The sequence below is a fragment of the Gallus gallus genome, chromosome 2, assembly GCF_016699485.2.
Source record: "Gallus gallus isolate bGalGal1 chromosome 2, bGalGal1.mat.broiler.GRCg7b, whole genome shotgun sequence".
Classification (NCBI taxonomy): Eukaryota; Metazoa; Chordata; class Aves; order Galliformes; family Phasianidae; genus Gallus; species Gallus gallus.
This window is the reverse complement of record NC_052533.1, coordinates 117,633,400-117,657,063: the sequence shown is the minus strand read 5'-3', so window position 1 is coordinate 117,657,063 and position 23,664 is coordinate 117,633,400. Positions and strand designations below refer to the sequence as shown.

General features: G+C 38.5%; 1 protein-coding gene across 13 annotated transcripts in view; it reads left to right on the top strand.

The window, feature by feature from the left end:
* Positions 1-23,664, top strand: part of STAU2 (staufen double-stranded RNA binding protein 2) — a 166,480-nt gene that overhangs the window by 19,460 nt on the left and 123,356 nt on the right. For 12 of the 13 annotated variants that reach the window (XM_040677711.1, XM_040677672.2, XM_046919733.1 and 9 more), the window contains exons 3-5: positions 564-694; positions 4,930-5,089; positions 7,878-8,013. In XM_040677711.1, coding sequence (XP_040533645.1) covers positions 564-694; positions 4,930-5,089; positions 7,878-8,013 — 427 coding nt within the window. Of the gene's footprint in view, positions 1-563; positions 2,471-4,929; positions 5,090-7,877; positions 8,014-23,664 lie in introns of those variants that run through there. The other variant, XM_046919744.1, reaches the window with a different exon arrangement.

Below are 23,664 nucleotides of genomic sequence, written 5' to 3'. Positions count from 1 at the left end.
CTGAAGAAAGAAGAAGAAAGCTAAAAAATGCTAAGGCAGAGTACATGAAGTAAGTAGCCTAAGGAAAGCAGAACAAAATCCTTAAATAAAGTGTGGAAAGATATTTCGTAGTGCTTTGAGAGCAACTTCATAATAATAAAAATTGAGAACTGGGAAGAAGGAGAGACCATAGTGTTTCATCTGTGTTTTATATTGCAGCCTTCAAAGTGTTGAGATGGTATTCTGAGAATGCAGTCAATTCTTAGAACTAGTTATACCCCTGAGAATGAACTTTGCCATAGGAAGTGTAGCATATGTTTATGTCCATCTCCACTGTCAACTTTTGCAGAGACGTTTTGAAAATACATTTTTTAAATTGCATGTATTCAAAATGATTGTTATATGCTGTGTATTATCTTATGATTAATACAGAAAAGGTATTTGAATGCTGAATTTAGCATATTTGCAAAAAATATTTTTTAGCCAGAGCATTTTTTTTAAAACATAGTACTACTATTGCAAAGTTTGCAAAGTTGTGAAGCGTACATTTCTCCACAAAAGCTTTACAGACTCTTTGTTTGCAGCTCCTCTCCAAGATAACATGGCAAACCCCAAAGAGAAAACTCCAATGTGTCTGGTAAATGAGTTAGCCCGTTTCAATAGAATTCAACCCCAGTATAAGCTTCTGAATGAAAGAGGGCCTGCTCATGCCAAGGTAAGGTCACACTTCCAGGTTATATGAGCCAAATGTTGAATGTTGAACAAATTACATCTTGATCTTGACAAGCATGATTATAAAACACAGCCATACTCCTAGTATAAAGGGTTTCCTACACTTATCTATTTTGCTTTATTATTTTCAATTTCAGAAAGTTTGTCTGTGTTTCCTTTGGAGCTCTGACTTCTACCTTTGAGTTTATTGTTGATCTCTGTAAAGACCTCCTGGGGGTCCTTCCAGAGTATCACCACCTTTTCTATATCATTTTGGAGTGTGTGCTTTTTAGATGTGTGGATCGTTCTTCCCAGTTGGTGTGCCTATGATAATTAACTGAATTTATTTCATGGTAGCAGAGACTGCTATGCAGCTAATCATATGTAGTGATAACAAGACTCCTAATATGATTGTAGCGTTAAAGTTTATAGTGAGCTGGCAGTTAGTGCTTGTCATTTCTCATTTTGATTTGGATATCCATCTTCATTTTGTAAGCAAGAATTAGGTTGCTTTCAGGTGACAGGGAATACAGAGGTGTAGTCTCATAGTAATCATTTAAAATGATTTTGAGTATCCTCCCTTATTAGGAGCACTCTAGGGGAGGAGAAAGAAGCCTGAGAAAATGACATAATTAGTAGCTGTGTTATACTGAACTGTTTCTGGAGTGGCAAAATCAAACACAACAGTGGGCTTGAACTTACAGATTAGTAAAGTTTCAGACAGCAGTGAGATCCTCTTGTGCCCAGTGGCCCTCATTTCCCTCACCCATCATGCCAGATAATGCAGAGCTGATGTAGATTCCTGATGTTCTGGTCTGGTTGCTGTTGTGCATGCTGCATGCTGGTGTAAGCGATGTCAGCAAGTACAGGGCTGGTGAGATTTGGCAAGCTTTCAGGATCTCTTGTCAGAAATGAGGATTGAGGTTCTCATCCTCTCCCTGAAAGCGTTTGGCATTGGGTGATTCACAAGTTGGTTGGCTGTAGGTTGTGATGTATTAAGTTTGTTGTGCTTTCTGTAACTTTTTCCTATGATGTGGCATGTTCATTTTGTTTTCCGTGACTGCAGTTTAAGTGCTTCAGTCATGCAAAAAGCTGTGGTTTGGGGGTTGGAACTTGATGATCCTTGGGGTCCCTTCCAATCCAAGCCATTCTATAGTTCTATGATTCGATGTTATGAGTTGTATTACATTTGTATTATAGCTTCACTTTTAGCAGAATAAGATACAGCTCAGATATATTCCTTGCTATTTTCCAGGGAACTAGAATCATTGGAATTGAGCCTGTGTTAGCTTCACTTTTGAAAGACAGATTTTCCATGAGTTTCTTAGTTTTTCGGTTTTTCGGTTCACCTCTCATTACTTTTAATTATCCTCATAGTGATCAAAAAGAGTTACATGCTGTACAGACTGGCTGTTGCTCAGAAGAATATTAAGTGTAATTTTGTCCTGTGCAGCAAGTGAGAATGGCACAGGAGGAGTGACAATAAAGAACAAATATAATAATGCAGATTGATATACCTTTAGCCTTTGGAAAGCACAGACATGGAGATTTTGGATGTGTTAGCAGTTTTATACAGTGTGCTGCTTAGTTTACCTGATAAAATGTGTGAATCAGGGCTGAGTCTGCTCTAGAAAATGTGATCTGAAGGATGTGTTGATGCACTCCATTTAAGGAGTCTCACTTTGCTTTGTTCACACACAAACTGTGTTCCTGTCCGGTAGTGGTTTTCGTGTCTGGTAGAGCGCGTCTCTGAAGATCAACAGCCTCTGTTGTGGCCATGGTAAATTTTTACATCCTTTTTTCTGCTTGTCTTTGGAAAGGAAGTTTTGACAATGAGGATGAAATGGGATGCTGGAAACTGTGGAGCTGTGAGAGGAGGGACATTTCTTAACAGTCTGCTTAGAATGTCTGGGGGTCCGCCCTCTTTCTGAAAAGTCAGAAGCTCTTTGCTAGCATTAACTATGTCTCCAGGTGGCTTCATCAGATGGATGATCCTTTCTTGTGTACTTCTATGTCAGCGGCATCTCAGGAGACAGACTTGAAAGAAAGAAAGGCCGAAGAAATCAGGCAGTAGTACAGAGATGAGGGCAAGTGTTGGGGGACGTAGCACTTACAGAGGCTGGGGAGGAGTAGAGAGTTTGGCTTGCAGAAAACGTGAGGAGGGAAGAAGCGCCAAAGTGAAGGGGGGGCTGACATCAAGAACACAGCGCAGTGAAAACAAGCACAGTGTCTTTGCATTTCTGCTGCCTTGTCATCAGGTGATTAAGTTAAACATAGGGAATTAATGCTTCCACAGAGAATTGGCGGGAATTGCCTGTCCGTTCATAGCAGAACTGTGAGCTTGGGCCTTAACACTTGAAAATTTCATTGTCTGTTCCAGACTTTGTTTTTAGCCAGTTTTATTCCTCTAATGAAATTCCCACCTTCTCCCCATCTCATTAATCCCATTCCTACCTATTGTGCTGTTTACTTATTTATTTTTTCTTGGAGAAGGTTTTTATTAGCAGGGTAAGTAAGAAGCCTAGAGCTCCAAGTACAGAAATTTTCAACTTGAAATGTTCCATTTTACTGCTCTAAGAAATAAATAAGGAAATACAGGCAGTTAGGTAGCCACTACTGATCATATTTTTATTGACATTCAGTCTTTTATGAAAGTATTATGCCAATACTTTCTTGCAAAATACGTATATATAAACTTCAGAAACAGGAAAAAAATCAGTTCTGTTAGTAATAAGGATATATGTTTATTGATTACTTCCATAATTATGAGTATTTAGCTGTATTACTCTTGCAGACAGTTTGTATTACAAACTTAGCTTTCAAGTTTGGGGAGTAGTGTTTGGAAGAATGCAAAATTAAGAGACTTTTTCATTTCCCCCTCACATATGAGGAAATTGTTATGACTGTTGTGAAAAAGTGAAATGAAGGTAGGAACTGCGATCCAGGGTCTTGCACCATGCTTCTCGAGCTTACAGTAGGCCAAGATTCAGGCCTGCAGTTAAGACAAAAGTATGAGTTTTTGGAATGGAGTTCCAATGCACTGTGTGCATGTGTTAAGAGGCACACGTACTTCAGTGATTCAGTTCAAATGCCTGCATGCAAGTATTTGATAAATAGCAACATATGTAAAGGCAGATTTAAAGGTTGTCCATTTTGCCTATCTCTAGATAGGCTAATGTAAATCACTTTAAAATGTATAGAGCAAATAACTATCCAAATGAAAATTCTACTTTACGTTATATAATTCTGCTTTATACTGACTCTAATACATAGATTTATTTGCACTCGCCTCCAGTAAGTTATACCTAGCTCAGAAGATGGGCTATCTTAATTTTCCATGTGTATCTGACAACTATATCTTGCTTTAAATAGTTAGAATTTGTATGGAAAAGACTTTAGTTTCTTATCTTTTCTCCTCTTGTTGTTGGATGCTCAATTTTAAACAGAACAGGTACATATCATTCAGAAGATAGATGCTATCTGGTATTTTAAATGTGCTTTGAGATTTACCTTCACAGCTTGCACAGGCATAGATACTGCTTGGAATAATCCTTTATCATAGGTTTGGAAATGTGTATAGTTCTATCAGCCACCAGTTTCTGAACTGTGAATTTTTTTATACTTCCTATCTTCACTGTAGAATCCACATTATAGAGCTATAGTTTTCATTCAAAAGAGGTAACACTTTTTTTCTTTTGTTACCTGGTATCATTGCACACATCTGAGTTGTGACTCTGCCCTTGTAATACATGGGTTATGCAAGAAATCCTTTTACTGTGTACAAATATTTTGGCCAAATAATATGCCGTCTTGAAGAGTGTGCAGTCATTTATATCCAGATTGTATATCCATTTATATTCAGATTTATTACAAAACTGCATGGTTTCAGTAGCAGTCTTTACCTGTTATCGACAGGCGGCAGTGACTAGGTTAAAAAGTGTGAAGAAATGTGGTCTTAACTGACCTGTATATAGTCTTCCATGACAGTTTGCACAGTTATTATTATTTGGTTTTAAGAGTATTCTTTTATGAGGTTGCTGTTTCACTTTGTCGCCTGAAACACTAAATGTTGTCCTCTGTTAAGGACCCACTGATCTCTGTAAAAATCAAATGTGTTATCTGTGAGTTTAATATAATGTAAATAGGTGACATATTCTCTTCGTTCTCATAGGTTTTCAAACAGATTGATGTATGTGCAGTGATAATCTTGCCAGTGTTCACTTGTTCTTTGTCTTGAAGATGTTCACAGTGCAGCTGACACTTGGAGAACAGACATGGGAAGCTGAAGGAAGCAGTATTAAAAAGGCCCAGCATGCTGCTGCTAGCAAAGCTTTGAATGAAACTACCCTTCCCAAACCAACTCCTAGACCGCCCAAAAATAACATTAACAATAATCCAGGTATGACGTTTTCCTCTGCATAATAAATCTTGTTGAAGTGTTGCAATAGTACACCAGTGATTAGTAAGTTGAACAAGACATAGGTTAAGTTGGCAGATGAGAATCAACGTAGTTCTTTTACAGGCAAGATTAATTAAGAACCTCTGCTGAGTTTGCACGGGAGAGTTTTTAATGAACAGACTAAAACAATTGAATGTAAGTGGATATTGTTTACATAAGATTCAACTGTATACAAAGTGATGGTATGTGATCAGCAGTAAACAGAAAAGATAGGAACAAGTGGACTAATATTGCCATAGCAAGGACTTTTTTTTTTAAAAAAAGAGGATTATTTTAGCTATTTTTCCAATGGAAAAGCAAAATTTTACCAAATCTAATCCTGTGAAATTATGTCTGTGGTATAAATGTAAGCTCATGTTTTGGTATGGCTTTTTTTCTATGAGGGTTAGTTTAAGTTTCTGGCATTATGCGTTTCCCTTCTTAGCAACTTGTGCTATTAAAAAGCCTTAAACAGCTTTAAAAGTTGTTTGAACAATTAAAAGAACATACACTGCTGTCTTGCATCATTCATCTTGAAGCGTTACCTGTAAGCTGCCTTCTATACATGCAGCACCTTTTGAGTGGCTGCCATCTCAGCTTCATGATTGGTGATCTGTTCTGTCGTATTCGAGAAAGTTAGTAAAAAAAAAAACCTGTTCCTAGCTTTATTTCACACTAATATAAAAGCAGGAAAATAGTGAGGAAAAAAGATAGAATCTTGCTTTCTTATTTGCTTTTCTTTCTTTACACTCTTTTTCCCTTCTTCACTTTTTATGTCTGTCGGTCCCACTCCTTTCAGACACTTTCTTACAGTGGAGTCATTTTCATAGAATCGCTAAGGTTGGAAAAGACCCACAGGATCATCCAGTCCAACCCCTCACCAATGGTTCCCGCTAAACCATGTCCCTCAACACAACATCCAAACGCTCTTTGAACACCAGATTTTGCAGTTAATCTTCTCTGGGCTGTGAGAAAGGAGGACTAATTTTCCTTTGGAGCTTAGGAGTATTATCCTGAGCATTAGACATTAAAGATTGTCCACAAGTGATGCGGTAGTATTCTCTTGCTCCTTTGGAGATCAGTGTGTTGCTTCTCCAGGACACTGGCTTGATCCTGTGTCATTTACAGGCAAGGTGTTTTTAGCTGTTCAGAACGTGGGTGGTACAGATCTCTGTAAAAATGGATCCTGAGATTTGATTCTTGACGTTGCACAGTATCACTCAGCTTCTAGATTTGTTTTTTGGCTTTTAGTATATTTGTAAAGGGAAAAGCTGCAAATAAAATAAATAGGCATTAAGAGAATTTATTAAAAACTGTATCATGTAATACTGTATTTTGCTTTAAGTACAGTGTATGATATATTCAGAAGAGAAGGCTGCAAGGTGACCTCATAGTGGCCTTTCAGTATCTAAAGGGGAGCTACAGGAAAGAGGACAGGCTCTTTAGAAGAGTCTGTGGTGATAGGGCAAAGGAAAATGGTTTCAAATTAAAAGAGGTTAGATTTAGGTCAGATATAAGGAAAAAGTCTTTTACACTGAGGGTGGTGAGGCACTGGCACAGGTTGCCCAGAGATGTGGTTGATGCCCCATCCCTGGAGACATTCAAGGTCAGGCTGGATCAGGCCCTGGGTAACCTGATCTAGCTGTGCATGTCCCTGTTCACTGCAGAGGTGTTGGAGTAGATGACCTTTGTAGGTCCTTTCCAACCCTAAGGGAATCCTTACGATTCTATGATCTTCTTGTCAAAATGATATTTTTGCATTTTTAGTATGTAGCTGGACTCATAGCATCCTTGCTTTGGAATATATCAAAGTTGTAGCTGATAGAAGTTTCAGAATAAGTGCTGCATAAAAACTTTCATCATTTGGTGCATAAAACCTGAATGGCAGTTTGGCACTTTATTTTAACTATTTAAAAGCTAGATTCAGTTGTAATTGTTGTAACAATATTTTGAGAAAATACTAACTCTTTTTTACTGTAATGTATGTTTAGCTCCTTCAGGGTTTTGTTACAGCCAGGAAGTGAGGAATATGGTAGATGAATGTATTCTTGAAAAAAATGTATTCAGATGAGGCTGTAGTGGTGTAGCTTCTTGTTTGGCATTGATGCAACTGGGCAAACGGTGGTGGTTTTCTGCTTTTGTGTTCTGTCACCAGTAGATGGCTGCAGTGGCACTCATGTCCAGTAGTTACAATTCCAGTTTGTGAGATCATTCCTGTTGGGTCGTTTGTTTTCAGTCCTAGTCTCAGGGTTTTAAGTCTTATAAAGAAAACCTTTTTTTTCCTAACTTCTGTCATAACGTTACCAAAGTAAAACAGTAATGCATGTTAGTACCTGTTTGTTTCAATGCCTCTTTACTTGATCTGTGATTTTATTTAGTGGTATTCAGTGGGAAGAAACATTTCTCTTTTATTTTTATAATCTCAGATTATATTTTACTATAAGCGCTTTGCAAAGACGAATAACCAGCTTGATTTTTATACTGATTTTCTGTTTCACTTATGAAGATTAATGTACTGAAACTGCACAGAGTTTTCAATGCTCTTTTCATTGCGTTTGATGTAATCGGGATCTATATTCCCATCTTGTAGAGGTGGCAAAATGTCATTGTAGCTACTTAGCTTTTAACTTAAGAGCAACAAAGAGCTTCTGAGTTTATTACGGCTCCCTTGCTGCTCATCTCCATCTTGCGTGTGTGTTTTGCAGCATTGGTAGTTTAAATACATTACGTGTACTCTTTCTTTCCTCAGGCAGTATAACTCCGACAGTGGAGCTGAACGGTCTGGCTATGAAAAGAGGAGAGCCCGCCATCTACAGGCCATTAGATCCAAAGCCAATCCCCAATTATAGAGCAAATTATAATTTCCGGGGCATGTACAATCAGAGGTTTGTACTTTTTCTATTATTTGATCTTTTTTTTTTTTTTTCAGTTCTTGATTAATGTGTGTTAAATCTTTATAAAGTTCATAGAATACTTCAGAGTAAAATAGAAGTAAGATTTTACTAAGGAGAGTCTGTGCAGCCTCATTTAGAAACACACAACCTCCTTTTTAAAGAAGACGGGTGCCTGAAGCTTGAATGAAAGGAACAAAGATATGTAAATCAGTTGTTTCTATTTTTTTTAATGTGCAAACTGGAGTTATGGTCTCCAGCTGTGGCAGTTAGGATGCAGGGCATGGACCTCAGAGAGAGGATTTGTTTTTGTTATTGATATTTCACGTCACATTATTGAGATCCTTAGCACTAAAAGTGAAACATTCTTTTCTTAGCAATTGGTTATAAAATAGGGAGGACTGTATTTTGGAAGTTAGCTTGCAAACGCTCTCAAGTGTCCAAATTCTTACCATTCTGCATTGTCAGCTATCTCAATTCCTTAATCTTCAGTATTCAGCGAGTAAAAATCCTTCATTTCACAGTTCAGAAGCCTATATTTGGAGACCTCCATTGATCCTGTAATGACAGTAGTAACTCGGAGTAATCTTTGAGAAGACAGTATTCCAAATTTTGCTTTTAAACTATCAAATTCGTGGAGAGTAAAATACAATTGAAAACTTAAATGTGAGGGGCAGTTTTCTTAAGTGGCCATCAGAATATCATCCTGAAATTTTCATACGTTTTTGAAATATCTTCGGCTTTGCTATTTGTATGATTTTAGTAGAGATAGAAAAACTGTTCTGCTTCAGCCTGAATAAAATATAACTTGTATTAAACGTGACAATTTGAGACAGAATTCGGGTAATATGTGTATTTTTTGCAACCCTGAGGGCCATTTCTCTGAGATTTCTTCCCATTCTTCCTATTTTTTCTTTCCCAGAGGAGCTGTGTTTGGTCGGCTCTTTCAGAATTAGGCTAAAACTCCAAAAGTAATACAAACACTGTTAGACTTTCCAACAGAATATTTTTGCAGTGGAATATGTGATCTTTCTGCTAGGGGTTTACTTAATGGATTCTGTAATAATTTTATACACCCCATAATTATCAAGAAGAATATGACTATGAATGCCAGAAAAGCGGTTTTGCTCACATTATTCTTGTTGGAAGCTGAATTTATAGCAGCGTTTAAAAATCAGGCGGTTTGAGATGAAAATGCAAGGTGAAAGAAACAAACTGGAAGAAATCTGTTTCATTATTCTGCAGAGCAGTACGTCTGGTTATTGTGTTGCTTGTATTCTATTTCTTGTTGCTGCTGACTGGAGTCTCCACTCACATATGTCACGGTTTAAGTAGCTGGATATGGGGCCTGAAATGAGCTTTGCTGGTATCCAGAAACCTTACATTTGTTTTAATTGCTTTTGTAATGACATTATTTTGACTACTAGAAAAGAAGGCTACACTGGAAAAAGTGCAAGTTAGTAAGAAACATAAAATGGGAGATTCTAGAATCTCTACTTAGTTACTGGAATATATTTATGGAAGCAAAACCTCAAGTTAGCAGGTGCTAACTTTAAAGATATGTTTTTCTTTGCGTGGGAAGTGAGTAGCATGTCTAGTGCAGTCTTTAAGTTTACTTATTTCTTGAACTTTGTTCCAATGTTAGTGTACAAATGGTACATCAGCATTACTTTTAAAGGCTCATTACGTAGCCGGTGTATTTGGTTTTTTGATCACAAAACAAATAGATGAGGTGGGACAGAGGCCAGAATCTCCACTTGTCTGCTCTACTCTGCTTAGCTGAGTGCAGTAGGCTGTGCAGGATGGTTAATAATATGGTGGATGTAAATTAATAAGTAACTAAAGTAAATAAGTAGTAAATAACTATACCTGCCTGTATGCATGTGTGCACACACCTTCTGTACATACACTTGCACATGCAGTACTACCAGAGGAAGGAAGAACAGTGCCATAAAATAATATCTAGGGACTTGTCCTATGTCAGAAATAATTTTGTCACCTTGTTTTGCATCGGAACATGTTAGTTTATTATGATCCCCTAAGAAAAGCACTTAGATTCTGTAAGGTATCATTGAATGGTGTTGATTAGAGCTGACATTAGCATAGAGAGCATTAGAGAGTAGCATAGATAATGTTATGCCCTTTAGATGCCGTAGCATTGAAACCTAAGATGTGAAACATAGTGTAGGTAGCGTACTGCCCTCTGTATTTTTCATTCTCATCAGTTTCTGACTCCAGTTTGAGGAAACAGCTGTGTTATTAAAACAGATAGTAAGCATGCAGAAAAGTTGGTGGACTTTTTTTTTCTTTAATATTGTAACTAAATTCCCTTTTCTCGTCTCCATTTTTTAAAATGTGCTTTTCAAGCAGGTGAAGATCCAGATTAAGATTAGGAGATTGTTTGGGGGGAATTTGATTCTGGCAAGATGAATGACTTGGGGGCGGGGGGGGAAGAGTAAAGAACTGAGTTCATCTCAGGACATATCTTTAGTGCAGTTATACCTAGTGTTTCAAGTGACACAAAAGATCCTTTTCAGGAACTCGTGAAAGTGTGGTCTGAGAGCTGCTATTTGCATGCAAAGCTGAGAGCTGGCTGCCACGTCAGCCTAAGATGATTTGTGCTGAGGTGACCTTGATTCCTCCTCCTCCTCTATTGCACCCAGTCTGTGTTGCCTTTCAGTTTTCCTCGCTCCAGCACTGGGAGATGAGCTGCTCAGAAACTAAGGAGGAGAGGAGGGTGTTGAGGAGAGGAATGGATGAGTTACTGCTTGACTAACATCTGACCTCAAACACCTTCTCTCCTGGTCACAAGGCCTTGTACTGTCACCAGAGGGGGGCAGGAATGAGTTTGCAAGCTAAGGCTCATTTAACTTTGTAAAGGATTGTGCTTGCCAGTGCAATGGGTCATGTGGATATAGGCAATGGGTGTATAAAGCACGGACGATGTTGAAAGAGGTTTACACATTAAATGCAATGATGCAATTGTAAGGTCCGCAGCCAGTGGCATAAAATGATGCTAAATATGAAAGTTAATTGTATGGAAGAAAGGAAAACAAACAAATGAGAGGAGAGGAGAAAAAAAAAAAAGGAAAACATAAACCTTTCCCAGTGGCCAGCTTGGAAGGGAAAAGTGATGAGACCTCCTATGTGAACATCCTCCTCTGAGCACTGTTTCTCATGCAGCTTGTGCTCCCCATATCCCCATAGTTCTCCTGTGGTTTTCAGGAGGACCTGCTCACACTTCCTGTTGGTTGTTCCTGCTCATAGTGCTGGTGGTGCTGCATCAGGGCAGGTGCTGAATGCCAGCTGCTTACTGAGCTTTGTGTGTGCATGTTACCAAGCTCAGTAATGTATACCAGAAGTTACTGCCAAGGAGAGAAGATGGAAACAGCTTGAAGGTACCAGCCTGACTTTTCATTCAAAGGTGGTGCGTGTAGTTTGGCACTGGGTTGGCAGCACTGGGCCATTGTCATTATGTTGCATCTCGGCCTGAGCTGATAGTCTGTGTAGTGCTGTGCTGAATCACGTGAATGCATCAGCTTTGGTCTCCAGTAGACTAAGTATCTGTAGACTGCAGTTCGTACTAGATGGAGATAAGTGGAGATAAAACTTTCAAAGCTTTTTCGTCTCACTCATAGCATGGAATCTTCTCCAGATTATTCCAGTAGAATCTGTGCACTGGGTTTGGTACTAGGAAACTCGATTGCCTCTGATAAGGTGAGCTTTTAAAAATGACTCTCAGCCCCAAATCCAGCCATGTTAGACAACATTTTTTAGTTAACAAAGGGCTCGATTCTACTGAATTACAATGAAAAGGAAAAAAAGAAAGACTTTATATCACTCAAAATTAACCAGTTGAATGCTATGTTTTTTAAACCTCTCAGTCCTGAGCAGTTTTGCAGTGAAGGCATGTAAGGACCTTTTGGATCAAACAATGTGCACTACAGAAAAGCTAATGATGGTGAACATCGCATTTGGTATGGTTTGGTTTTTAACCTAAAAACTTTACAAACCGACTCTAGGGAAGTGAGTGCTAATGCTTTCATGGGCTATGAGCTGTAACTCATTTTGGTTGCATCTTGTGAGTTTGTCAGCGCACCATTTGGGAGCACTGGCAAGCTGCTCAGGAAAGGATGCATTTTGAAACAGTAGTTCAGGTCCGAAAAGTATTGGCAGAACTGAGGATGAAATGTGCATACTATTCATATCAGAGGCCAGCGCTAGAAATTCCCTCATGTTCCTCAGTAAGCAGTTGGTTTAAACTATGTATAAGTTAAAAAAAAAAAAAAAAAGAAGAAGAAAATGCTGTTCAAATTAAAGCAATAAAACAATAAAACAAGATATGAATTCTGACCACATGGTCATCCAGCTTGTCTTGTTGTACTGATTGCTTGCAACAGGGTATTTTGTCTTCAATTAGAACTGAAAACAGTTGTCCCTGAAGTTCAATGGTCCCTGAAGTATTTTCAACTGTAGAATGTCCATAAATGACAGAAAAGAAGTGATATCCTACAGACTTACCCAAACTAAGTGTCTTCGGCCAAGAAATGAAACCACAAGAAACTGAACACCAGCTTTTGATGTTTCAGTATGGAAAGCAGCGTCAAAGAGATCACACAACTCAACCCTTGTTGTGTGGGAGAATTCAGAAGTTATTTGCTTATTGTATAAAATTCTCTAAAATGCGTCTCACCACAATCTAGAAAGCTTGAAAACCCTTTTTTTTTCTTTTTTTTTTTAAAAAAAAAGCTTTCAAAATTAAAAACAGTTGTGAAGTATAGGAACAAAGGAAAAAATGACAACAGGCTAAAGGATGGGAATATAATAATTAGAGCAGTTTCTTGTTTGGTTTTAGGGAATTTGTATGGCGTGTTAGTTCTATAAAGCACATGTCACGCAAGCTGGTAATGTCCCTGGGTTACACAGCAGCTTCTGTGCACTGTAGCAGTTTCTTCTGCACTGAGCCTTTATGTTCGTTTTATTCAGAGTTGCTTCTTCCTGCGTGTACTTTGTATGCTACAGACTAGGAAGAAGACTATTACCTTTCTCTTTAGTGCATGAGGGAAGAATGCAAATTCCTCCTTGTCTTTTTCTTCATAGCCCTGTCATTCTGAGCACATTTCTTTGTTGTTAGCAAGCACTTCTTTACAACATCAAACTTAGAGAAGTGAGGAGGAAGCAAAGTCTTGCCTGTTCTGGAGCCAGCAAAGCTGCCTGGCCTTAGGGCACCAGGCATCTCCCTAAGTGTGCATGCATATCCTTCCTCCTGGGCTGAGGGCTGAGCTGCTGCATGGGTCTGTTTACTTAGGCTTAATTGCTCCTGAAAATATGTGCATCAGCCCTGCGAATCCTAAATACTGAATAAGTACTTTAAAAACATGGCATAGTAAAAAGAAGTTTGGGGGACCAGTCTTGGGTTGATTCCATCTGTGGACTTAATGTTCTCCAAATACAATCTGACTGAAAAGAAAATAGTGTGATTATTGGATAGATAACTAAAATTGTCAGATTAGGTAAATAAAAGATTGTATGGTGAAAGAATGGATTAAAAAGGAGATTTTTTTTCTTCTGTGAATGCTGAGTTAAAGATTAAATATATGCATCAGAGGGAACAGATTAGAAGCTACTGTTACTTGACTTTGAGTCTGCTTAGCAATGCAATCTAAACCCTCACCCAGCTTTGTGTGTTTCACAAAAAGTTACTGTACTGCTATGGAGGAAAAGAAAAATCTACCCAGAAGAACAGCTGTGGATAACGTAAGCCAAATTTTTGAATAGGCTGCACTGCAGGATATGATACAAAATCTGTCGAGACTGTCTCCACAAGTACACCTGCCATTATATAGCCCAGATACCTAATCTACAGAAAGAGGATGAAGCCTGAAACTGTGCAGGCCGTTAGAAGTCCTTCTGTGCCACCTGAGTATACTGCAGGAGGAGATGGTTGCTCACAGAGAGCCTCATCCATCTGAGGCTTCAGTCTGGTGTTGATCTGCCAGAAGCTAGGAAAAGATAAAACTCCATGGAATGGTGTATTTTCATTAATCCAGGTTTGTAATTAGCCTCTTTTGCTGAATTTCAGTAATTGAAGCTTTTTGCAACAAAAGTGGATTTAATACACAGCTGTGTACAAAGCAGATGTCCTCACAGATGTGTATACTGCAGCTCGTAGGCAACCCTGAGTTGCCCAAACATAGCGCCATTTGAGGCATTGTAAGGTCTCTGAGATGTCAGACCAGCACATTTGGCAGAACACCTAGAGGAGACCATTATAGAATGACAGATGAAGGCCAGGGAAGGTATCCTAAGGCTTTTCAAATCACCCTGCATATCTGTGCTTAGTCAAGAAATTGAACCCCTAAAAGCCAGGTTCACTCAGTGTGTGCTTTTAGGCAGTCCACCAGGACTCCAGCTATTCATGGGAAACTTCTGGTTTCCATAGAGGAGTGATGTGTCACGTCCTGCAGGTATCTTTGGTGCATGACTGCATCCCACATGGTAGGGTGCACTCCTGTTCAGTCAGCCAGAGGCCAATGCAAGGCTGGGACTCAGATCCGACGTCGGATACCTCAGTAGTGGTACCAGCCTGTTCACTGGAAGGCTGTTGTCCTGTTACAACCAGCGGAAGGCCTGGTCAGTGCAGTGATCAGTCTGGAGTGCTATTGGTATATATAAGCTGTCTGCATTTCGTATGGGCCTCTCCAGGGCTTCATTGTAGTGGCAAGTTAGTTTTCTACACATTATTAAATATATAAATTTTGGTGTCTGGGTCTAGCGCTGAATCCTACTCTAAGAAGTAATTCTAAGAATGTTGATATGTAAAATACACCATTCCATGGAGTTTTATCTTTTCCTAGCTTCTGGCAGATCAACACCAGACTGAAGCCTCAGATGGATGAGGCTCTCTGTGAGCAACCATCTCCTCCTGCAGTATACTCAGGTGGCACAGAAGGACTTCTAACGGCCTGCACAGTTTCAGGCTTCATCCTCTTTCTGTAGATTAGGTATCTGGGCTATATAATGGCAGGTGTACTTGTGGAGACAGTCTCGACAGATTTTGTATCATATCCTGCAGTGCAGCCTGATAGACTCCCACTACAGCATTCATAAATTGATAAATCAGGCTATGACAGTGGAAGGATTGTAAAAAGATAAAAATCTCTCCTCAGAGAGAGAAAGTTCCAGAAGAACAAAGTCTTCAGGGGTATATGAAAGTGAAATCTTTTCTAGTACGTGGGTAATAACAGCTCTAACGAGAGGCAGGCAGACACACATACTTTCTACTGAAATGATTTTGATTTAACTAAGTCATGTTTTGCTGCAGAAAGCTGTTAGGCTATTTGCCCTGATCAGTGCCCAGATTCCCAGGGTGAGCAAAACCCATGCTCATGGAGCAGGTTGGACAGCACTGGGGTTTTTACCTGGTGACAGTCATTTAATTTAATCTGTAAGGTGTAACATCTCTCCTCTAAAATGACCAGAAGGAGCCACTTTGCCTTGCTTTTCCACTAACTGTTGAAAAGTTTTGTCCTTAAAATTTGTGTTTTATAAATTAAGAGGTGAAATAATAAAGATATTTACTGAGTGACTTTGAGAAAACTCTCTTCTGCATTCCTTACCCCCTTCTCCCCAGCATTTTGGACAAGTGAACAAAAACACTTTGGGAAGAAAATTGAAAAACTGTGTGAGAGTAGAAATAAACAGTTTGGCTGAAAGAGATTTCCCTTAATGTAGTGTAATTTTATTCTGGACAACAGATGTGGATTTCAAAAAGTTTGAGGAAAAGAAACAGTAGCCCTAACAGCAATGGAAGTGATAGTTCAGATCAGCAATTTAACTGTTCAGCTGGAAACACTTGATTTAGACCATTAGATGGCAGCATGAATTTGTGTTTTGGTACAAGAATTTCACAGCAGAAGCACAGTAAAAAGTTGCCTTCTCTACTTGAGCTTTTCCTTACTTTATCATGTCATAATTCCAGTATCAAACTATCATTCAAGTAGGTTTACTGCACTGTTTTATCATTGTCCTCAAGCTTTCTTCTCCTCTAATGATTGAGGCTGTAGTGCAACAACTTTAATATCATTTTCACTTTGATGTGTAAATTCAGTGCATGTAAAAGGTGCCAATTTGTTAGCAGTGAAAATCGAATTGTTGCGTGTATCTACAAAAAGACAGCAAGAATTCTGTGTAGTATTGGATATCACATGCTTAACCTAAAAACGTTTCCTTAAGGATAAGGCTGCAAACTGGTCACCAAGCCCACACTGCTCAGTGTAATGATGCTCTCCGATGGTGTGGACATCGGTTGTCTTGAAAGGGACTGAGATTGCCAGCTGATTGTTCACTAACTCTTGTACACTGCCAGCTGGGGCAGGATACAGAGCAAAATCTTGTACATCAGCGTTATTACCCTGCTGGTGCATCACTGTAACGGTGTAACAATCCGCTCGCAGATTTATAAAAGAATTCTTTGTGTTCATCTTCTGCATGCTACATTTCACTTCCCCGGCCTGTTTGTTCCCAGTCATTGCACGCCTCCCACACAGGCATGTTGTAAGGCAAGCGTTGAGTACAGCTGTGCTAGGGTTTTTCTTTGCTAGTATTTGTTTCTAGGAAAGGAAAAGGGAGAAAGTCAGTCCATTTCCTGTTGGTTTAAAACAGCAGAAACATCTGTTTGTCTTAAGATAGTTTTCCCAAAAGAACAGTGGCAAGGGAGCTTGCAGGTGATGAGCTTTGCCATTGCCAGTAGCTATCAGTTTAGACAATAGTGATTAGTATAGTCTGTTAAAAAATAAAAAACTAAAGAATTCCTAAATCTGTCAGAAAATGACAGAGGATATTTATTCCTGCAATAAAAATTCTGACAGCTCATGTTTAATTTCTACAGTGTTTTAAATCATAAAGAATGCATTGAGTATCTGGGATCAGAAAACCCAGATCCTGCAGTGGAATCTACGGGCTCCATTAAGCTCGTCATGAAAGCTGTTTTTCTGTAGTCGCCTCATCCTGTTAGGGTGAAGTTTCACAGTGCTCACAAAATGGTGTTAGGTGATGTGCCTTGACACAGGGAATGGATTCGTTCTGACATATTCATGCTATTGCTGCCATCCACTACGTTAATGGGTGCATTTAACCTATCAGGAATCAATAAAATATATATTCTTAAGTGTATTTACAATCTTACATTGACAGCTGTTAAAAATAGTGTTACTTAGCTTAAAATTGAGCTCATGGGATATAGGGAAAACTCTGTGGATAGTTTTCCCTGTGCAGCATCTCTGCAGTAGAGCATTTAGCTGCTTCATACTTCTTCATGCCTAAAATGTGATATGTAAAGGAATAACGTTTTGCACCATTGTATTCTTATGCACTGTCTTCACTCAAGAGTGGATAGTTTTGTCAGTGACCTCTTGGCCCTACTTGTAGGGGAACTCCTGAGCCCTAGTACTTTATTCTTCTCTCTCTCTCTCTCTCTCTCTCTCTCTTTCTCCTTTTTTTCTAACTGTGTTTGATTTCAGGATATTGTGAGCTCCCCAAACCACTTGCATTCTTGCCCTATCTGCTTGCCCTTTGCTTTTGTGGTCCTTGGCTCACATTGTGATTATTTCTCCTGAAGCTTCCATCTGTGGACAGAGTTTGAGTAGATTTCTTTCTTTGGACTTTCAGACTTCCTCTGATCTTGGCTCTGGAGGAGGTACAGATCCATGCCCTCTAGTGGCAACTGTGATTTTTCTTGCTCTCGCTTAGGCTGGAAAGCGTAAGGATGAAATAGAGATCTTCCTCATTAATGGATGTCTTTCAACACTGTTCTTCCACTTGAGGGAGTTCTTGTAAACCCGATTCAAAAATCTTCAGAGCCAGCATCTTTCCCCAAGACCCAAAGAACTTCTTCCATCTTTTGGCCTTGCAGTTTGGTGGGTGTCCCCCAGTCCTTTCCCTATATCTGATTGTTTAAGGATGCTTTACTATCAGGATACCAACATAAGACTAGCATTGTTGGTGTGTATGAAGCTAAATACTGATTCAGAATGCTTTCCCAAGAGTGGGAACGTTTAGAGTGTATTTCTTTCTTTCCACTTTCCACAGTGTATTTCTCTAAAAAGCTAAAAAAGTTAGCTTTTTATTCACACTTGTCTTTTTTTCCTGTGGTGTACTGAACTGTGGATCTGTAAGACATTATCAGCAGAAGCAAGCCCAGATGCCCTCCTTCCTTGTTATGGCCTTTCTGCTGTGTCCAGAACATGAACCCTGATCATCAAATGCATTCTCTTTTCTTTGCCAGCTTTTCTTGTAATGCCACAGGTCAACTACTGTTAGAGTTCAAATAACAGTTTGAGGGAATATAATAATTTTGCTGAGGGAAGCAAGCAAAAGAGAGTTAGTGACTAATTTTTACCAGATAACAACTCAATAAGATCTGACTGGAATTGGGATGGAAACAGCATCTCTCCTAGGCCAAGGTCTTTTGAACTGTAAGTTTTGCCACAGACTGAGAAAGTGTAAATTTTTCTTAAAAAAGATGTCTTAAGATTCTTTTATGGCAGGATTCCCTTTACAAATGAGTCTAGAATAGAAATTCTCACCAACCAACACTAGAATGTAGTTCCTCTTTATGTCTTTTCGAAAGCAGTAATTTTGGTGGCTGCTTGTTTTCTGTGAGAGAAAGTATGGTTAACATCTTTTCAGCATGCTAATTTCCAGGGTCTTCTAAATATCTGCTTTTCTGTCCAGGACCTTTTTAAAAAAAGAATGCCAGTTCAAGTTGGTTATTGTCAGAGAAAGGGCAGCTGAACTCACAGCATCATGTACTTTGGCACTAAGAGTTGTTTGTATGAGTTGTTTCACTGAAATGGAGCATCATCTCCAGTTGTGATCAAAAGGGAAATCATCTCCAGAAATATAAACAAACAAACAAAAAACCAAACAAACAGCAACAGCCTTTCTTAGCTTTGAGTCTCTTTGCCATGACAAAAGAGGAGAAAATGGAGTCTGACCATCTTACAGACTTAGACGGAAGTCTGGCATTCATGTCAGTGGAACAGAAGTGACAGTTCTTAAGAAGACAGGCAGTAACAGCTGCACCTTATTTCTACTCAATAGAAGTAACTTTCTATACTAGATTTTTTTATGAAATCAAAAGTCAGAACAGCCATTTTGGATACACATCTAATCAATGATCTTGATGGGAATGGTATCCCTATCCTCAAAATCTTTTACATAGTCCCTGCTTTCTAAAATGTAATTCCATACTAGCTTATAAACATTTCCTACGTTTCCTGTTTGTTAGCAATTCTAGGATCCCATGTTTTAGTATATTGTGCTAACACAATCCAACTTTTATTTCGGTATTAATATTGATGCATTGAATTGTATTCAGCGGTCCGGCTGAGGCAACTCACTGTGCATCAGTGACCACTGGCACTGGACCCTCATTGCAGTCATTTATCATTCTGTTAGCTATGACTGTATATTTCCTTGTTGATCATTGGTGTAAATCCGTTACATCCACTAAAGTTTGAAAAATGGAAGCATTGGAAGAGAAGTATTATGCGTGCTTTTCATGAATATGCTCCCTAGGAAGTACTGCACTTTTTATGTCTTTGTGTAGGAAAGAACTGAAGTACTGAAAGAATTCAGCACTCTTCTTTTTGCTCTCTTACCATTTTGCCCCTTTCTATCTTTGCTGTAAATGATTAGCAGACCCTTCCCTTCGCGTCCCAAGGCTTCCCTTTCCTTCCCAAGTCTTCCCTTGTAAGGTCATCCTCGTTGTTTTCAACTTGTTAATGGGATTAGTGCATAGCAACACAAGATATGCTCTGTTCCCCATTGGCCAAGCTCTCTCTTTCTCCATGTTTCATTTCTTTCCAAGTCTGATGGTAAAGGTGGTTAGATTTCTGGACAGAAGCTGCTGCTGGCTGTGATAGTGCATTTTTAGAGGATGATGACTGGTGAGCTACGAGAACATGCGCTGTGAGTTAACTATGCTCAGCTGCTTAGAGGAGGCTTGCTAAGCCATAATTAAGTGTGATTTTTCAATTTGTTCTTAGTGTCAGTCCTTTAATTGCCAACCTTAAAATGATAGGTTAAATTTTGACTCAGGAGAACGCAATTTAGTGTCTGTATGTTTACATTCCTCCAAGTGGGAACAGAATGTACCTCAATATGCACTAGTTATTTCAATTTAACTTAAATTGGATGGGAAGAATTGCTCTTTAAGCTTTCTTGGGCCTTCTTCCTCTGTGCACAATGTTAAGTAATTTCTGTGAAGACTTAGCCCATAGATGATTTTATTTCTATTCACATATTACCAGTATGATAGATGAATGATATACTTTATTTTCTCATTTGCTAAGTCCATAGGTTGGCAAGTGGCATGATTTTTTTTAGATGCGAATTTCTTATGGAGAAGGAAAGTGATATTGTAGTTAGATATGCAACACTATTTATGTTCTTTTACTGTAATGGGTATTTGGACAGCATTCTCAGTAACCACTCTGCGTGCTTGTAAAGATTAGTGAGTAATACAGTTCATGGGAAATTTTATGAGCAAAGTAGATAAGAGTTTGAGATGTTTGTCTTCTGGATGTCTGTTCTAACCTCTAAGCATGCAGTGTACATCACAGCTTCATTATGTTTTCTCTTTTGTTCTCATTGTACTTGTTTTTATGTCACGGAAAAGAACATTTTCTTTTTACTTGTATTTATCTTTTTCTCCCTCCCCAACCTCCGTCCCCATTTCAACATTGACCACTTGACATTTCAGTGCCTTAAACTCTGGAGGCAATATTTCTGTTACGTCCTTATAGTGTCTATGCTATGTCTGCAGGCAAGAATAAGTTGATGTTGTGTTGACCATTTTCATGACTTAATTGCTTGGTTGATAGATAAAAGTACTTCTCCAGAGGAACATAACATTTTGTTCTGTGCACTCTTCTTGATTTTGATTGTTATTTTTCACTTTTATTTCCTACCCTGTCTCCCTTGTGTAGTACTTTGAAAGGTTCATGTCATGATCCTTTTTTTCCTATTTTTTCTTTATACTTCTTCACAGCCTTTTTCACCCATATCTCATAGAATTGTAGAGTGGCTTAGGTTGGAAGGGATCTTAAATGTCATCAAGCTCCAGCACCCCTGCCATGGGGACACTCTTACATTAACTTTTCTTTGTTTTCAAAAGGTTACTCAGGCTGGCTTTGAGTCCCTTCTTCCACTTTTAATAAGGGCTTTAGACTGAATCTCCCAGTAGAAGGAGAAATAAAAGCAGAATCAGAGATCTGAACTTTCTCTGCATGTGAGCAGCTGTCTATAACCGGTGCTGCAAAGCCGGCTCAGTATGTTTGTTGTAGTACCTGTTAGGTTGATCTGTGGCGGTTAAAGTATTATGTAGCTTTCTGTTGGCTTCTTCTAATTACTTTTGATACGGAACACTCGTCAGTGTACACGTTCTTTATTGCAGACGGTCAACAAATAAGTGGCATGTGCAGAGAGTAAATATTGAATATTTATTTTCAGCCAAATATCTGTATTCAGCAACTTGGAATTCAAAGATACAGTGATGTGACAATATTGTTGTCTTATCATCACAAGTTCTCCTGGGAAGATTCTATGGTAGATAATATTACGTGAAACTGAATCTTCTCCCCTTTTCTTTTTAACTTAGAATTGTTTGAAGAGATTTGATATTGTGATAGTGAAAGTGTGAGTCATTTTTTTTATTATGCTAATTGTGTTGTTTGAAAGGACTGAATAGTCTGACCCAATATAAAGAAAAAAACGTGAATAATCATTAACTACGTTAAATATTTGCGGAGTCAGCATAAATTTTAAAACAATGCTTAAATAAAGACAGAGAAGTGAAACAGGTTAAAACTCAGCCTGATGGTACCGTATACTAAAGGTAGAGCATGTCTGACTAACGTGTTAACCTTGTACGTGTTAGCTCATTTTTTAGGTAGAGAGTAAAGTAGACATTATTTAGTGGGTTTCAGTGAAGTATTTTATAGCATTGGATAAGAATTTTGTTTTTGTTAAAATGAAGGAGATGAGGACTTGTATAAGGAATGCAGGGTGGCAAAGGAGAATAAAAGTGATCGTTAGTATTAAAAATCAAACTTGGAGGAAGTTTAAGTGCTGTTATTTTTGTTAAAGGTGCACAGAAAGTAGGAAAGTGGTCATGGAATGCAGAAGGTGTCATCACTACAAAGGAAGATCAGAATACACAGGAAGAATTTGGTGATTGTAACAACTGATGAACTAGAAATGGCATGAGACCAGGCTTTCCAGTATAAAATGTAAGATCAAGAGTATAGGCACTTGTAGTACAAACTCATTTGTCATGTGAAGACTATTCAGATGGAAATCTCAAAACAGGATAGTCGTCTGATATTAGTAACTATTTGCAAGATAAACTAAGAACAACTGATCTGATTGAGCCAGAGGAAAGGAAATGTGATTTTTAAGAATGTGTTGAGCAAGGTATTTCTGGTAAAGATATATAAATATTGCTGTTATACAGAGCACTGTTGGTCTTTTGTAGGGTGTGTCATCCACCGATCCTAACCCTTAAGTTTGGGAACAGGACCAAGTATAGGAAAGGGCTATGAGGGGTTATCAGGACAGTGGGAAGCCTTTAATTAAACAGAAGGATTCTAAAATACCTCAGGTTGCTCACTTGCAGAACAAAGGCTGTGAGAGAACGGGAATGCTTGCATTAGAAGTTAAACGTAATAAAAAGGTACAAGAGATATGTAGATTAAAGGATACTGTTGGTGCAAAACAAAACATAACATTATAACCAGACTGAACATTAGAATATTTCTAAATATCATCCCAGCTTCTAGATCATCCTCCCAGTAGAAGTATTGGAAGCAAGTATCTTATGTGTTTTCTGGTAGACCCTGACAGATGAAGAGGACCACATAGTGCTTACTACTCATGGCACTTGGCTGTTTAATTCAGGATTTACTTATGCTGATGTTTAGAAGTGAAGAAGGTTTGGGGTTTCTCTTTCTTAACATGGGCAGTATCTGTGCTTTGTGATCTCGTTATTTCTAAAAAAAAAAATAAATGTAAAAATTGCTTTTGAATCTGTTTCTGTTAATATGTTTCCAACACTCAGTTATTCTTTACAATTTAGACATAGGTCATTAAACATGCAATTCCTTAGGGGGGTTCCATAAGTGGGTCAAAATTGGTTTCATAAACTGATAATAGCAAGTATTATATAGAGAAAGTATATTGAATCACCCAGAATTACATTGATTTTATCATTTTTTTTAAATATTCAAATCACAGTTTAAATCATCTTCTGAATGAAGGGTAATCTGGGACAAGATTACATTATTTTTATCTCAGCTGTGTGGCATGGCTGAGGGAATGTCAACATTAGGAAGAGTGAAAATGGTAATAGACTGTTTAAATCAGCTGAAGAGCATCTTCAGAAATTTCTCTTTCAGTCTGATAAGGGGTATGCATAGCTAAAAGTGCTACATTGTGCTTAGTCTTGCTTGCTTAAAGATTGTTTTTGGAGGATGTGGAGGTGATCTAGGAGAGGACAGCTAGACTGATCCAGGGATAGTGTGCTGTAGTTCTTCAAAGGAGTACTTGGAAAAGAGTCTTTGTTTCTGGGTGTTGCTAAGGACC